Source organism: Microtus ochrogaster, chromosome 8 (assembly GCF_000317375.1).
Source record: "Microtus ochrogaster isolate Prairie Vole_2 chromosome 8, MicOch1.0, whole genome shotgun sequence".
Lineage (NCBI taxonomy): Eukaryota > Metazoa > Chordata > Mammalia > Rodentia > Cricetidae > Microtus > Microtus ochrogaster.
Genome location: NC_022015.1, coordinates 81,142,772 through 81,160,451, shown reverse-complemented (window position 1 = coordinate 81,160,451; position 17,680 = coordinate 81,142,772). Strand labels below are relative to the sequence as shown.

The window sequence follows — 17,680 nt, the reverse complement described above, 5'->3', positions numbered from 1 at the left end:
GTAACACACACACATAGAAACACACACAGTAACACACACACACATAGAAACACACACACACACACACACATAGAAACACACACACAGTAACACACACACAGAAACACACACACACACATAGAAACACACACACAGTAACACACACACATAGAAACACACACACACATAGAAACACACACACATAGAAACACACACACACAGAAACACACACACACACACACACACCACATCTGGTGCAAACCCAAAGTAGTCTCGGTATTTGTTTGCTTTTTGTTTTGTTTTGTTGATCTGTAGGTTTTATCTGTTTTGTTGTTGGTATTATTGAGACAGGGCCTCACTGGGTAGCCCTGACTGACTTGGAACTCACAAGACAAGGCCAGCCTGGTCCTGAATTTACAGAGCTTGACCTGCTTCTGCCTCCCCAGTGCTGGGGTTAAAGGCAAACACGTCTCACGTTTTCAGCATAGATCATCTAGTCACTACGATCTTGGGCAAGTTGTAGAACTTCGATGAGACTGAATGTCTTCACCTGTACAAGTGAGATTATAATACCTGTCTGGCAGGACTGACGTCAAGATTAAAGTAGATAATGTATGGAAGGGTGCTTAATATATTACTTGTCTCAGAGTAGCAGGACTCAATTACAGGCATACATTATGATGTGCTCTCATAATTACTGTGATTATCCGCCCTGCACACCTCAGAGGATGGTGATTGTGAGACAGAAAAGAAAATTGCTTAAAATCAAAGAACTCAAGTTCAGTCCTGCGCTAATCTGAGCACTGAGGTTCACAGAGGTTAAGCGAGTTAGCTCAAAGCAGAAAGGGGCGGAGCCTAGGACGGTGTCGTCATTTTCCAGCCTGGCAACGGTCACGTGTTTGTTGGTTCTTTGTTTCCACGTCTCTCCGCCCATCAGACTAAGATCCTCACATGCTTACTTCCGCCACGCCATGGGGAATATTTGCTGGAAGCAAGACTCAGACCACGTGATGTCTTGAACAGCCACTCCGCACCAGCCCAGACTGTCTCCCTCACTAGAGTCTTACTAAGCCTTGGAACCTCAAGAAACTACTGTTGCTCACCCTAATTCGAATCTTATGACATTTCATTGGGAGGCCCAAGCTCCACTGGGAACTCAGTGTAGAAATTTAATTCCAGCCCTCGGGGGAAAACAGGAACTGGCTAGGTACAGAACAGGGTGGGGCTTTCCACCTGTCTCATGCTTTTATTACAGAGAAAGAATCCAGGTTGGGCCTGAAGGAGAACTGTTGGGAAGGAACTCCAGAGGCAATAATGAGAGCAGAGCAGAGAGGGGCCTAGAGTGAGGGGCTGACGTCTTTTCCGTGTCTGCACATGTTGACTTGCTAGACTGTTTGTCCTTGCTAGAAGCAACCTTACCCTTTGTCATCTGGTGTCAACCCTCAAGATTAAGGGCAAATTATGGGCTGTGAGTTGTGAACAAATTGGACCCAAGTAAAGATGGAAATTAACTAGAAAAGAAATCTTATTAGGTAGAACAGTGGAAACATAAAATAAGAGGGTAGGTTTAAACACCAATATGGCAGCAACTATAATAAACCCAAACAGAACAATTGTTCCAGTTAAGAGAACAGCAAAGCAAACCAGAAGACACAATATGAAAGAAAATCGTAGGCAGATGACTTGGAAAGAAACTTGCCACCAAGAAAATCAGAACCAGTAAACACATGGAAAAAAGCACTCAACCTAATGTCACCAAGGAAATAAAAAATAAAAACTGTGATCAACCAGAACACTGTGCCCACCCCACACCCAAATTTAAAAGTCAGACTAATTAGGGCAAGCAAGAATGTGGACCGCTACAGTCTCTTGTTCTACGAGGAGACTGTCAGACTGTGACAAAGCTCTCTGAGACGAGCTCACTGTCACCCAGCAGAGCTCGGGCTAGACTGCCCGGCCGTCTAACAGTTCCAACCCTATCCATGTGCATCTGGACCACGGGAACAGACTTGACAAGTAGATTGGCACTGACGTTTATGTCTCCAAGCAACCTGAAGTCCGTCGGCCATGAGAGAGATAAGCAAATGGCAGAGCCTCACAACAACATTTTATAGAACGATGGAAATAGACACGGAAGAGAAGTGAAAGCAAGACAATGGGATTCCCTTCATATAATGTTTAAGAATGGAAAAAACTAAACTCCACTACTCAGGGAGACCGAGCAGGGGGTAGAGCTAAAGGAACGACACAGAAATGATGTTCTCCAGAGGCAGGGGAATGGAGCCTGAAGAAAGAAGCGCAAGGATGGCCCCAAGGACTTCTGGGTATTGTCCATATTTTATTTCTTAACTTTTTTTGGTGCTTTTATGATGTGTATGAGATCTGACTCGAGATTAATAGTAAATTGCAACTAATTAATTCTATGTAGATTATACTATTCCTCAAGAAAAAAAAAGGGGAAAGAAAAGGAGACTACAGAACAAGTTAAAATGAAGCCAACGCCCACTTTGGGCCTCAATGCGTCTGAGTCTGAGAGTGGTCCAGTCAGAGAAGTGGTTCCTAGAAGGACTCACAGGGGCTTCAGATGCCTCTGGAGGATGAAAGAGAGAATAAGAGCTGGGGAGTGCTGGAGGAAGACAGTGTTAGCGCAGGTCTGAATGCGCCAAGAAGTTGTATTTAAGGGTGGACTTATCCTCATCCAAACACAGCTCCCCCCTTCCTTCCTCCTTCTAGATTCCAGAATCCCCCTCGCTCCTGACTAGTCTGAAGCATGCCTTTCTTCCTGTACTTACCTCAATGAAGTTTTCTTTTTTATATGACTGTCATGTCCGTCTCTAAGTGATATATATCCTCAAGATCAGTGACTCATCTTTACGGTGTTTCCTAAGGTTTCCTTCCCAACACGACTTAGATAAATACCTGGCGAGCAGAGGGCTCAGCTGATGCTTGCTGAGTGACTGACTGAATGAAAATATGCTGTACCTTCAGCTGCAGCTCCTTGTATCTCTTGGACATCCGAATGAGTAACTTCTCACCATTGATCATAGCAGACTTTTCTTGGTAGTACTGGACCATAGCCTGGGCAGCTTCTGTGTAAGCCATCTCTAAGAAAGCCTGGTGTGCAGAGTAAGACAGACAGTGAGCTTGACTTTAATGACCTTAAACACAAATCAGGACCAGGCAGGATTCCATGCTGATAACATTAAGGACAGGTGACGTAATCAATGGAAACAAGCTGGAGTTGCAGGTCCTTGCAGAGTGGACTTGGGGAGCTGACCGGAAAACCCCATGTTCTGGAAATGTCCTGTATCTGGGCCTAGCGGCTAATTATAAGGGTTCCATATGTAAAAAGAATGAGTGGAGCTGAACGATGAAGACAGCACACTTTATGCCTTGGGAGGATCTGTTTTACAGCTCCATAAAGAGGAAAAAATCAGCACAAGAAAGAACCCTCTTTGATCCCATGCATTCAAAGAGAACTTTTTATTAACTTCACCAAAAGAGCTCATTACAGGATGGCTCCTATCCTGGTTTCCATGGTTACCAAACACTATTGCTAATTACGTATGTGCACCCTGAATTACATCATCCTATGGAAGGCCTCCTGGGAGGGGAGGGCCCATTAACTCTCAGTTCCCACGTGGGCTCTTGTGCACGTGGCCTTGGGCTGCCATTTGGTGGTGGCAACATCAGGAGACAGAAGCAGAAGCCCAGGGGCCTACGTGAGCTCCCATTTGTCACATTAAAAATAAATACATTTGAAAACTCAGAGGCTTACGAGCCCCTAGATTCAAAGGATGGCCAGGCTGCTGCGGCTTGGAAGAAAGGAGCCCAGAGCACATCAACATGGCATCTCCCCTCTTTATTTAGCAGTTTAACATCAACACGGCGTCTCCCCCTCTTCATTTAACTGCTCTGAGAAACACGGGGAATGGGCGTCTCTATTCACCCCGTGTCTACAGTTTCTAATAAACTGTGTTAATGGACTCGCCCATTACCCAGTAGCTGTTGGCACAAATCGGTGGCTGTCAGAGTTTTATGTCTGGTGTGCAATGGTGTGGGCTGATGCTGGTGCCTCTCTGTAGAGGTTTACAGTGGAGCAAAGACACTAATCCATCAGTCTATGCTTAGGTGACAATAGCCGTCCTCTGTAGGGAGCAACTCTTCCCAAAGTGACCTTCCTCCAGCCTAGTCTGCCTGTGCCAAGGGAGTTCTTGTTGGGAGCCCCCAGTCCTCCCCTTCACATTGCTTCACCCCTCTTTCTCTACTAGTTAATTTCAGGAACATGGCTTTCTTTCTAAACCACAGTCTTGTGAAGTATTTGTGAGAAAGAAGGCAGAACTCCTTAGGGTTTTGTTTCAAATGGCGCCACCCGCTTTTTCTAAGGTCTCTTGCTTGATCTAAGTGTTGAGAACTTCTAGCTGCCAATTCTCAGATGGGAAAAATACCTGATTAATCTAGGTAGCCATGTTGCCTTGATGTTAAATTTGCCCAACTCTGTACATTTACCCAACATAGAAGTCCTGAGACGAACACACATGAATATCCCATCTCCAGGCTGAGGAATGGAGACCTCTGAAGGTCCGCTGCAGCTTCCAGTGCTAGAGTTCATCCCCACACCGAGTGAAGACTCCTCCCCCTCTTCTTTAACTTTGCAAAGCAAAAAGCAGTCACTGAAGCAAAAGCAAATGGGGCTAGTTTGGATTCCAGCAGCCATGTGACAGTTAAGTGTAACCCCAATGCTGTGGATGGGCAGAGACCAAGAGGACTGTAGGAGCTTGCTGGCTGCTTGCCTAACTCCAGGTTCAGTGAGAGATTCTGTTTAAAATACATATGTGGCTGAGAGTTATAGCACAGGACACCCATCACCTTCCCCTGGTGTTTTGATAGGGCCATCCTGAGTTCAGCTCCCCTATGCCCTCCTGCTAGGTGACCTCACACGTGGACACCCCTCTGGCAGTTCTTGTCTGGGTCCACACCCAGGTAACTGGCTTAGAAACTGGAACTGTAGTATTAGCTCCGGAGATGCACAGCACAGCGATGATTGGGAGTCTGACCCTATGTTAAGGAGCACCCCATACTAAAGTGACACCCTCCCTTCCAGACAGTTCACAGGGGCTTACATCCGGCACAAGCAGGCATTGTTGGACCAGAGGAGACAAAACAGCGGTGCCAGCATAACCCCCTGTGCCCTGTCGAAGGAGCCAGCTGCGCTCCACCTCTTTCTGTTTAGAAGATGTCTACAGGCTCCTTTCGCCACCCTGTGGCATGTCATCTGTCCCGCAGCGTGCACGCGTGGAGGCCTACCTGATTCGTGGACTTCATGAGGATGTAATTAGTGACTTTGCCAAAGGGCAGTCCCAGGTTAATGACGTCATTCTCTGTGCAGCTGCCCTCCGGGAGATTGCAGATGTGCACCACTCGTCCAGCGCCGGTCCTCTGTGCAAACTGGGGACAAAGGGCAGGGCTGAGCCTTCCAAAGGACATCGCTTTACCCCTGTCCAAACATTCCAGATGGCCATCTTCCCCCAGATAATGCCAAATGGTCATTTATAAAGGCCAACGCAGGAAAGAAACACGTTCACAGATAACACAAAATGCCAGCTTTCTGCCTACTAGCTACAAAAGGGCTGCTGTGTCCAGACAATAGTAATATACAAGGCTGGAGGACAGCTAAGGAAAGATGTCCTTCTACTGTTAGAGGGAATTGTATTGTGACACTCTTTGAAGATAGGTTTTCTCAATATTAAATAAAAATTAAAACATAGAGGCCATGATCCCAAGAGCCCACTTTTGGAAGAGTGCCCGATTAAAAATCAATTATTAGTGAACTAATTAAAAATTAACTAATTAATTAATCAATTTAAAGGTGCATGTGTACAAGGTATTTGCTGAATACTTTATGGAGTAACAGAATGTTTCGGGAACAATCTGCATGTCCAACAATTGGGGAATGCCTAAGTAAATGACGGTTCAATTGTCTAAGACAAACTTCATAGACATTAAAAGGAAGCCGATGTGCTGATATGGGAAACTTTTAAGGCAAACTGTCGGGTGAAAAACAGGCTACAAGACAGCACGCATACGATAATATTGTTTTTGGAAGGCAGAATTATGTGGAAATGGGAGAAAAGAAGTACTGTAAAATAAAGATTTGGGGTAAACTAAAGGGTAATAGTTGGAGGTGAGTGGCAGGAACCTAGGAGTTAATTATCCTCCCTTCTACAGCTCGGAATGTTTGAATTCTGTGCCTTGTCTGCAGTGAAATTTTGAAAGGGTTATCAGCAAACACAGAGAAAGGTGTGGGCGAGTCGAGTATCAACCTGCCAAGGCCGGTTACCCTCAGAGGAGCAGAACAGGACCGGGAGCAAGGACGGACACGCTCAACCTGTTTGAGACAGCCCTTATACTGTTCAATTTACAATTTGAAAAAGTTCCATTAGATGAAAAAGTTGACAGGAAGGTTTTTGGAAACACTATATGGGTACACAGATATTCACGACACCGCTGTGTTTTTCAAACGTTTTTCAAAACGTTTTCAGCCTTGGGGATCCTTTCTTCAAACAAAAACCTGCTCAGCAGCCACATACTCTCAGCAAATAAAAGACCAAACTTTGGGGTTCTAAACCCACCTTTCTCCCCACCAGGTAGACCCAAACCAGATCTAAGGAACACAGCAGTCAAGCCAGGACCCGCGTCTAATTCAAGCTACTGGAGGACATGTACGGATTATCCTTGGTCCAGGATTAGTCAGCCCTAACATCCAGGAGCACAGGAATCAGGAAGCGGAGACCAACCCACCCACCGTGGGAGAGAAGGACGCAGTCTTCAAACCCCAGCAAACAGTCCAGTGCCCCCGCCTACATCACAGTCATCCTCTCCACCGTAGGGTGAATTCAGGAGCTAATTGCGGTCTGACTCCGCTGAGGTAACAGAAAGGGAGTAACACAGGCCCCATCCCTAACAAGGGCTGGTGCTTAGGGAAGCCTGCCATGAAAAGCCCTCATTTGTCTCATCAGGGCTGAGGACAATTAGACTCAATTATCATTTTCTTTTATGGTTCCACCTTGAGTTAGAGAAGCTTCAGGTTCCCCTCCAGACTCCACCCTCCAATGGTGTCCAGACAACAAGTACACTCCCAAAGAGGAACATTTCCCCTCAGGAGGAGCACCCCCTTCCCCTCAGGAGGAGCACCTCCCTGCATGGGGGAGTGTCTGAGCCTGGGCAGCAAAGGCTGAGCCCTTCTGTAATGAGGACGAGTGGAGGTCTATTACGTGCCAGGGCTGTGACCTCCCACTGGGGTCATCTGAGGCAGATCCAGCAGAACTCCCGAGCAGAGAGAAGCAGCTAGTTCTCTGACTTCACACCCCGAAGGTTAAGCCTGGGCACTCTGCCTGGTGGGCTCTCAGGGCTGCCTCCCAAGACCTTGCTGTGGCTAGCCTGAGCGATGCGTGCTTGGATAACACAGCAGCCAGACATTCAGGGTGACAATCGCTCTCCCAGCGTGTCCAGTTGCCTAGTGACCAGGGACGGAAAGCAGCATCCCTCCCTTAGGGCCTCACTCCGGTCTGAAAGGACAATCTAAGAGGCCTTTATCTGAGCCCAGTAGAAAACACAGGACTCATCCCAGAGAACAAACCCCCAAACTGCCAGTCACCAAAGACCTGTTCATTCTACAGACTTCCATCAAAGGCACTGAGGTAAATTCTTCTCAAAGGATTGAGAACTCGCCCACACTCCAGTCAGAAATAGTAATGGACTTTTCATTGATTCTTTAGATGCTGTGAAGGATTAGTATTCTTCTAGTTAATTATCTCAATTTGGAGCCTCCTGACCGGATACCAAAATACGGGTTTTCTCAGCCACAGACCTCCAATGGCAAACCCCTTACTTGATCATTTTCTAAGTGAACCATGAGATGAAAATCATAATTTGTTCAGGGCTGTCTGGTTTCAGATGTGATAAACCCTATGCTGTTAGAAAGACAGATTGTTTATATGGATTAAATTATTTTGCTGATATTTTATTTAGAAAACTTCAGCCTAATTCTTTGCTATCTCTTTTGTAGATTTAAAATGCAATTTAGACTCATGCCATGCTTGATTCATAAAAAAGGTGATGTGATCAGTATTATTGCTCTATTCCTGAACCGACTTATATAGACCTATCTATGATTTGCCCTATTCCCTATGGAAGATCTCAATGAGGAGAAGGCATGGCCAGAGGAAGAGGGAGGCAGAGGGAAGTAGGGAAGTCCCTGGGTAGCACCTCCAGAGTAGAGTGTGCTCCCTGAGGACTCTGACAATCACAAGAGCTTTTGGTCAGGCAGCAGGATGCTCTGTGGCCATTCCCAGCCTGGGTCCGCTAATTAGCCCTAAATGGCCTTTGGCGTTAATGGTACTGTGCATTCCCCCATCTGTAAGGAACACCTTCCAAGACTCTTAGTGAATTCCAAATCCTGTATACACTAGTTTCTCCTACACATACATATCTACTATAAACTGGGTATAATAAAAGATTAATAATAACCACTTATAAACTAGAACAATTATAACAACATACCATAATAAAAGTGACTTAAAACCTACAAATAAACTTATGAATTGTTTCTGGAATCTTCCATTTAATTTTCTCAGACCTCAGTTGACCTTGGGTGGCAGAAACTGCACAACGTTAAACCAAGGATAAAGGGGCTCCTGCATTGTGGTGATGGGTGCCCAACAGCACCGTGGACATCCTGACAGTCGAGAACAGCATTGTGCTTACTCTGTTCAGGCGGTGTCGGGTTAGATAGGACTTAAGAATGTCCACACTTCAGGTTCTTAGGCAGCACTGTAATCTAACTTAGCATGTAAAATAACTGAACACCTAACTTAGGAGCAACAGCTGGGTCTCAGTGAATAAGAGGCAGCCCGGGTTCAAATAAGGCCAATGCCATCAACCTATCCAAATGCCTTTGGGCCTCACTTCCTTCCCTGTCCAGAATTGCTGCTTGCTATACTGTGGGATGCTGCTCTCTGCTTATTCTGGTACTAAGGGATGCATGGATCATTCTTTGGTCAGTTGGGCCCAGTGAGACTTAACTCATCCAAGCTTTTCTTTTAATATTGTTTAGGATGATCAGGAAACACTTTGACTGATGTTTCTGTGTCTTTGGTTAGTAAAAAAGGATGACCAGGTAACTCATTAACTTTGACGGCTAAAAGTATTTCCAAACCAAAAAAATAATCATCATCATAATAATAATATAAAATCTGGAGGCTTCCTGAAAAATGATAATCTGAATGTAAGAGACAGAGGACCTGGGTTCAAGTCCCAACCCCTTGAACCCAGGAGTGTAACCGGCTCATTTTCCTTACAGTCACTAGTTTCCCAATACCTGGAACAAGGGAGGTAGCTATGTGTCTAAAGCCCTTTCCAAATGTGAAATAACTCTGCCTTGTGTCTCTAAGCTTGAAAATTCCAGTCCTCCTGGAAGCTTTGCCAAACAAAGCCCTAAAGTGCAGGACTTTCCCATGACAGAACAAACAGGAAACCCGGCTCTTTCCACCCGGGTATGGCCCGCTGTTCAGCCACGCGTGTCCACAGGGCGATTCACTTTTCGGCGTGGTGCTGGTGATTTTAGCCTATTGGCATTGCCGATACACTCCCGGGGCCAGTACCATGTTTATCAGCTACCCTGCTCTGGGAGTGATCGCTGCCATGGTGCCAGAGAAGCCTGAGTTGACGCGTGTAGCTGAGGTCTCTCTGGGGGACATTCCTATGGCTAGTGCATGCTTTACTGACACCAGGGGCAGGATGGTGGGACCAGGATTGATGGTTAACCCTGCACCCCTGTAGTCAACTATGAACCAGTTACTGGATTTTTCTAGCCCCGGGTTTGCCTGTCTGTAAATCCAGGAGAACAAAATCGATTCCAAAGGCTTCTTGAGAAGAGGAAATGCCACACCGTTAGTCAAGTGCTCTGCTATAGTGTCTAGCCTCCAACAGGCTCCTGAACAAATGCTGGTCTCCTTCCCCCCTCCTGCTATGGAGGGGGTGGGGCTATGATGACCTCGGTGTGGGAGAGAGTATTGCTGGAATGAAGTGAGAGAATAGCCAAATTCTCAGGAAATCAAGATGAACAGTGTTTGCAAGCTACTCTAAAATGATGATTCAGGGAAGAAAATGCCTGGCTGACAGACAGACAGACAGACAGATGGTGAAACACAGGAAAGGAGGGTGAAGTTAACCGCATGGGAGAAGGGAGACGTGAACACTGACAAGAGTCCTACGGGAGCCCCTTATGCCTTATGCGTCACTTGGAAACATATTTAAAAGTATATATATTTTTTCAAGAGGAGCTCTGGGATAGAAACAGATGGATTTTAAGGAAATGCTTGGCTCTCACCAGCCTGCCTTTTGGCTGTGAGGTGCTGATGGGCTCAGTTCACACCCACCACCCGGCTCTGCTGCTGGGATCCAGGAGACACACATGTGACAGTGCACTTGAGCTTTTCCAGTCCAAGGTGAGACCTCTAAAAGAGCTAAGGTGTCAGGGCTGTAACCAAAGCCCTAATTACCAAGCTGAAAGGACACCCTTCACCAGCTAGGAGAGGCACTGACCTCAGTTGGCCCCGGGTAGGATCAGTAGCTCAGGCTGTGTATTCTAACACGCTGGGCTACTCTTCTGCTCGATGCTGCCTCTGATGGTTTTACAGCTGGATCCCAGACTGTAAAAGATTTGTGGGTAAACTGAGAAGAGAGCAAACCGTCGTGTGGCTGAAGGGTCTGAGGCCCCACAGTGCCTTTCGATGCAGGTAGAAACAGGCCCTGTGTGTGAGTTCAAAGAGGTTCAACATGTTCAAATACCTCAGAATTCTAATAAGGATATGGCTCAGGGCAGGAGACCCGTGGATCAGAGAGGTTTCGAGCAGTATTTCCTGCAGCTACAGACTGTAGATTCCACCTTCAGCAAACGATTTCTGGGCTCCATCTGGATATCTCTGGGTGACCTCATTTCATATGGCAGAGTCTCAGGGCCTCTGCTGGTTGTGTGCTAGAAGCACATAAAGAAAGACAAAGGACCTCACGACGGTGGCTCTGAACGGGACATGCAGGTAGAGATGGGCGTGGCTTCCACAGCTGTGTCTCTTGAATTAACTTAGAGTAGATACGGATGCTGCCCCCATGGATGCTCTCAAGCAGTTTAGCAAGCATGCTAGCTTTGCCGTGGAATAAAATCACTTTTATTGGGGTCAAGGATTTGTCTGTGGCTATTAGGTTGTTCCCATTCTGAGTAACTTTATCCCCATAAACTTTAGAGTCACAAAATACATAAAAAGGCAGCCCTAGCAGGGCATGATGACTTACACCTTTAATCCCAGCACTCAGAAGACAGAGGCAGGCGGATCTCTGTGAGTTCAAGGCCAGCCTGATCTACATAGTGAGTTCCAGGACAGCCAGGGCTACAAAGTCAGACCCTGTCTCAAAAGGAAGATAAGACAAGGCTGGAGAAATTGCTCAGTGGTTAAGAGCACTGGTCACTTGCAGAGAACCCAGTTTGATTCCCAGCAAATGCATGGCAGCTCACAACTTTCTGCTACTCCAGTTCCATGGGATCTAACACCCTGACCTAGTTTCATGAGCACTAGACATGTATGCAGTGCACAGTCATGCATGCAGGAAAAGCACCCATACATATGGAAAATTCAAAAACTAAATTTAGTTTTTTACATAAAAAATATGGTAAAATAAACTGTGCCCTGTGATCTGATTTTTAAGTACCTTTACTTATTAAACTTGTTAAATTTATTAAATGAAGCATGCCTCCTGCTTTCTCTGCAAAGTAAGATTTTCTAGTCATGAATATGTTAGTGGTAAAATTATTTCTACATCATGGTGTATTACTTTTGTCACAAAAGGAAAAACAATAAAGATTAATTAAAAGAAAATGTTAAAACCCAGAAAATAAAACCCACCCATGTCCCCTATCTCCTTAGTATCAGTCTTTGAAAATGCAGCTGGTGGTTTGGGCTAAAGGGACAGAAGCAATGACAGAGCTAGAACAGAAACAGGAAGGGGACAGTTAGTGTGGGCCACGCTAATCCTCACGCACAAAGACATTGGAAAAGCCGTGCTCTGAGCCGCAGACTCAGAAGGCCTGGCAGAACAGATAAGTGTTCTAGAAACGGCCAGCAATCTGAGGGACAACCTATGCCTGGAGCCTGGAGCCTTCTACAAACATCCTGCTCTCCTGAGCCTCCGTTTCCTTATTTGTGACTGCCTGGAACACAGGATATTGGTGAGAAAGCAAAATTAAAATGATGTGTGCCATCCCGAACCCCAGAGGGCCATCTGTGACACCACCACTAAATGTGGAGGGACCTGCGCATACACACATGATACTACAGCTGCACGCAGACAAAATATGCCTTTAGCGGGTGCAAGAGACCTATTTACAGCTTGAGGAGTCTGGATGGCCCTCTGGAAACCTGACCACTCTGTTTATGACGACTCAGACAGCCAAGGAGAAGCCATGGCTCTTACAAGTAGCTCAGCCTAAGTGAAAGGTGACACCTGTGTCTGAGGACCCTGAATAGAGGGAGAGGGGCTGGGGACGCTCGACAAATTGCACGCCACTAACAAGGCAGACATCTGTCACTCCAAGGTCCTGTCTCTATTAAAATAAATATAGAGAGGAAAGAATCTGCCTTGCACAGAGACGGGGGAGCTTAGATTCAGCCTAGCTGCGGCCAGTTTGCAGCAGCAGCAGGTTTCTGAGGGAGTTTTGGGTTTTTGCGGCAGTTCGGACATGTTCCGCACCCCCAGTCCATCGGCCCCCTGTGCTGCTTTGTTTCCCACATAGAAACAGAGCTTTCAGAGTAGCAGTGGGTTTTTGTTGTCCCTCAAGCAACAGTGGTTATGTTTGGTTTTGCTCAACAGAATATGTTCCTGGAAAGACTGTAAATGGACTCATACAGAAAGGGCCCTGGTATAAGCAGAAGACATGATTGCAGAGACCAACACATCGTAGCCATCACTGAGATGGGCTGTCACTTTGAATTTTCCCAATAAGCATATATTTTGTAAAGAAAAACGTATGCTACACAAAAGAAGTGCCCGAGCTCATGCTGGAGCCTGCTGGCAGAGTCCCGCCACCCTCAGTGAGTTTCGTTGTCTTTGGAGGTGTCTATAAGTAGTGGCCAGCAGTTGATGACTGCTCCCCGCAGGGCTGCCCTGAGTCTTCACAGAGCTGCTGAAGAGTTTCCAGTGGCAGCTCAGCTCCTCAGCTTGTTTTCTGCTGTCTGCGTTTTTGCATTTCAGATTTCCCAAAAGAGAGATATGCCTTCCTTTGATTCCACTTGGCAGAATGAGTTAACGGGCCACCAGCATTTGACAGGACTCCAGTGAATGATTGTGTACTAGGAATGTAGGCACTTGCGGGAGTCCTCGATCCCCCAGATATCCCTGGGGAGGGTAATGCGACCAGCAAGACATCATAAAAACTTACAGTGATAAAGCCCCGCAAATGAGGCTCCTCCCCTCCGGTTGGGAGCTACAGGAAGCTCTCCAGCCCCGCGCTCATCCTGGGAGTTGCTGCTGCAGTGCAGGAGAACCCGGATGCCTCACGTTACTGGAGTCTTTACGCTATTTCATGGCTGCCCAAGGCTGGGAAAGTCCCTGAACCCCTAAATTTGCTTCAGCTTCTCCTCCTCCTGGAGAGCTTGTGGGGTGAGGTGTAGGGAGAAGGAAGAGAAATTCACCAAGAAGAATCACTGCAAAAAGGAACCCCCTAAGAACCTGGAAGCAGGTGTGTGTTGCTCTGTGGTGAGGAGTGGGTCTCCCAGATCCAAGGATCCTTGAACCTTAAACCACCTCCGTCTTCCAACACCGTAACCTCAGGAAAGGTATCAAGTCTCTCTTGGCCCCAGTTCCTCAGCTGTCCAATGAGGTAGTAATAGTACCCACCTATAGAACTGTCTGGAGGATGAAATGAACTAAAACGGAGCAGAAGGCTAAGAACACATTAAGCGCAACAGAAATGTGAGCTGTAGTTTATGGCATCCGGCGTCTTCATCTCCTCCTAGCTGCCTGGGTAGAGAGAATGATGTTTTAAAATCTCCCCACCTCCAGCCAGTTAGGAGGAGTAGTCCTCAGAGATCTTTTTGGATTAGCACAGAAGGTCAGAACCATTATCCATGCACATTGTCACATGGTTTATGTTTGCCTGGCATGTTCATGATTTAAAGGGCTCCACGGGAACCTCAAATCATCTAAAGAGAAGCAGATGTGACAATCTGGTGGCCCCGTGCAAGGCGAACATTGACACGGGAGTGGACAGAGTCACAGCTAGCACGAAGCGGTTTTCAAACCATTCTAGGTAGCTCCTGTGGGAAGAAGCACTCATTGCCCAGTAACAGCCATTGCTGGCTCTTTACAGGACCACGTACCAAGCTCTGCTGCATACATACATCATCCATGTACGTGATGGGTACTCTGGGGTCCATCCCAAGCCTCACTCTCAGCCTCTGGCACTGAGCTAGAAGGCTGCGTGTGATGTGCCAAGATGGAAGGCATAAGACAAATCAGTTGCAAGCCATGTGAAGACCTAGCAATTTTCCCTACCCTTCAAAAGTCATCATTTGGAGAGTTGCTGTCCCTGTTTAACAAATGAAGTTATAGAGAAGCAAAATGGCCTACCAGTGGCCCCACGGCTGTCAGCTCCAGAACTGAGACCTGAATCTAGGTCTCTTGACTCCAAGGCCATAGCTCATAGGTCAGCACGGGAGAGTGAGAAAGAAAACTGGAACAAACTCAGAACTGCCCTGCCCATCGCTCTCGCAGCCTCTTCTAAGTGATAAATGATACCAGTTCTTCATCTTGTGCCCAAGCCTCAAGGGGGAGTGAGTGTGCAAGCTCTGACCTCAGTTTACCTCACCCCGCTTGGTCATGGTCATGGTCATCCTCTTATTCACTGCCTGGAGTGAGAGCCCCACATTTGGCACAAAGGCACCTTGATGGCCCATACTCCTTGGGGACAGTGAGCAGCGAGGATCAGAGGATCAGATCACATAAGCTGTGACTTGATTTTAAGGCAAGGGACAGACCTAATTAAAGCCCTGTGTGTTCTCCCCTGGGACTGACCCCAGGCTACCTGGATCCAGACATGGCTCAGAGGTGAAAATGAATGACAGAAACCACCAAATCCATTCTGACTCAAGCATGAACTTGCAGACAAGAACTCTCCCCTAAAGAACTTCTACTCAACACTGTGGATAAATAGAAATCCGTTCTTCGTGTTTGGCCATGCCTGTCACTCACTCCTGACCCAGAAGCTGCACCACACAGCTTGCTTTTCTGATGCTTTATACAGATGTGCCAACATGTGGAGGGGACAGCACAAGGAGACCTTCCCAAGAGAGCTGTGAGAAGAGAGGAGGAGGCCACAGCTGCTCTCAGCACAGCGATGATGGCACACGCCTTTAATCCCAGCACTCGGGAGGCAGAGGCAGGTGGGTCTTTGTGAGTTCGAGACCAGCCTGGTCTACAGAGCTAGTTCCAGGGCAGGCTCCAAAGCCACAAAGAAACCCTGTCTTGAAAAAACAAAAAAAAGAAAAAAAAAAGCAGAGGCAGTGGCTCAAACACTCACCAGACGCCCTGTGGGAGAGCTTTGTGGGAGAGCTTGGCCACGTGCCTTTGTTTATCAGCAGGTTTTGATAGCATGCAGAAAGTCAATAACAGATAAACATCAGAAGCCAAAGAGAGAACGAGGGGGCTAAACTGGGGCCAAAGGAAGACACGCCTTAGGGTTTGAAGGACTAAAGTGCACATCACAGAGACCACGAACAAAACTAAGGTCAAACAACCAAGGTCATTGTCATGTCGGGGAGATGTCCCAGCTAGAAAAATGCTATGGTGACAACCCAAGTTTGATCCTGGGAACCCACACCAAAAGCTAGATGTGGCAGGCTGCATCTACATCCCAGAACTCCACAATCGAGATGGGAAGTGGAGACTGGAGACTGGCTCTGAGTCTCACAGGCTACACCACATATGCTCACACACACACACACACACACACACACATATATATGTACACACCATACACACTCACATACTCACACATACCACACACCCTCATATACCACACACACACACTTACACACACACACACACACACATACACACACAAATACACAAACCAGCACAAGAGAGCATTAATGAAGTCCCCTTTGGAGCCAGGAACCTGGAGCCACTTGTCACTTCCAATCTCAGACTCAAATTTTAGAATCACACTCTCAGCCAAAGGGATCCACAACAATAAAATATTAAAAATTATTTTAAGGCTAGAGAGGTGGCTCAGAGGTTAAGAACACTTCAGGTTCTTCCAGAGGACCTGAGTTTGATTCCCAGCACAGGCATCAGACGGCTCACAACTGCCTGCCACTTCAGGCCTAGACCTGATGCCTTCTTCTGGCCTCTGTGGGCCTTGCACTGACACAGACACACACATAAATAATCCAGGGGTATGCTAAGACAGGGTCTCACTATGTAACCTTGGCTGGCTTGGAGCTCACCATGTAGATGAGGTTGATCTTGAACTCATAGAGACGGGCCTACTTCAGGCTACCAAATGCTAGGACTAAAGGTGCGCACCACCATGCCCAGCAATACATTTTTTACTTGAGAATTTTTAAAACATAAAAGCATGTGACTTTCCCCCTAAAAAATTATGAAATGCTAGCTAGTAAGTATCTTTGATTTTTGGAAGATATGGCAAGAAAGCTCGATCCTGTGGCTCATGGCTGCAATTCCAGCATTTGGGATGCTCAGGCAGGAGGGCCATGTGTTTGCAGCCAGCTTGGACTATAGGGTGAGCACCAGACCAGACAGGGCTACCCAGTAAGACCTGTCTCCATAAACAAGCAGCAGCAAAAGAGCGTTTTCTGTGTTTCAATACCAGCAGGGTGGCTGAAACCCCTCCTGGCCTCTGTCTAGGGACACAAAGACCCAGCTGCATCCCAACGCGAATCTCTTGGGCTAGACACGGCAGTTGATGTGAACACTATGGGGATGATGAGGTAAAGAGGAAATGCTGTTGTACTCACATTTGTCCCCGAGGAAGCCGAAGGAAAGGTGGGGTTTGACTGAGCAAAGGCCCTTGGAATGGCTGCATACGGTGTTCCAAGATTTGAGGCATAATCTGAATGATAAATGACACCAGGTTAAAAAGAAAGTCACAAACTTAACCTTCAGAATTCATCACTGGGGAGACGGCATGACTGGTCGGTGTCTGCCTTGCCGGCCTGAGGACCTGAGTTCCATCACTAGACCCCACATAAAACTGCAGACATGCTAGGTAGAACTTGCCTGTAATTCCAGTGTGGGGGAGGCAGAGGCACCAATGAGAGGCCCTGCCACACACACACACACACACACACACACACACACACACACACACACAATTCGCAGGTGGTAAGAGAAAAACTGAAATTTTTCTTTTGCTATGCTTATTAGTGTTTGGCAAGATTACACCTCTGGGCCTGCTGTAGCTGTCCCAGCGGAGGGCCTGAAATATTCCAGAGAATATTGTCAATGCTTGAGGTTGGAGTATCTACACATGAACAGGAAGCTCATATCCAGGAAGTCCTATCTGTGCACACACAGGAAGCTCATATCCAGGAAGTCCTATCTGTGCACACACAGGAAGCTCATATCC

The 17,680-nt window shown here is 46.9% G+C and overlaps 1 protein-coding gene across 2 annotated transcripts in view; it reads right to left on the bottom strand.

The window, feature by feature from the left end:
• Rbm20 (RNA binding motif protein 20) overlaps positions 1–17,680 on the bottom strand; it is a 186,145-nt gene that overhangs the window by 33,937 nt on the left and 134,528 nt on the right. For both annotated transcript variants that reach the window (XM_005352473.3, XM_005352474.3), the window contains exons 5-7: positions 17,070–17,164; positions 5,287–5,427; positions 2,962–3,093 (exon numbers count right to left, since the gene is read on the bottom strand). In XM_005352473.3, the coding sequence (XP_005352530.1) occupies positions 2,962–3,093; positions 5,287–5,427; positions 17,070–17,164 (368 nt within the window). The remainder of the gene's footprint in view (positions 1–2,961; positions 3,094–5,286; positions 5,428–17,069; positions 17,165–17,680) is intronic.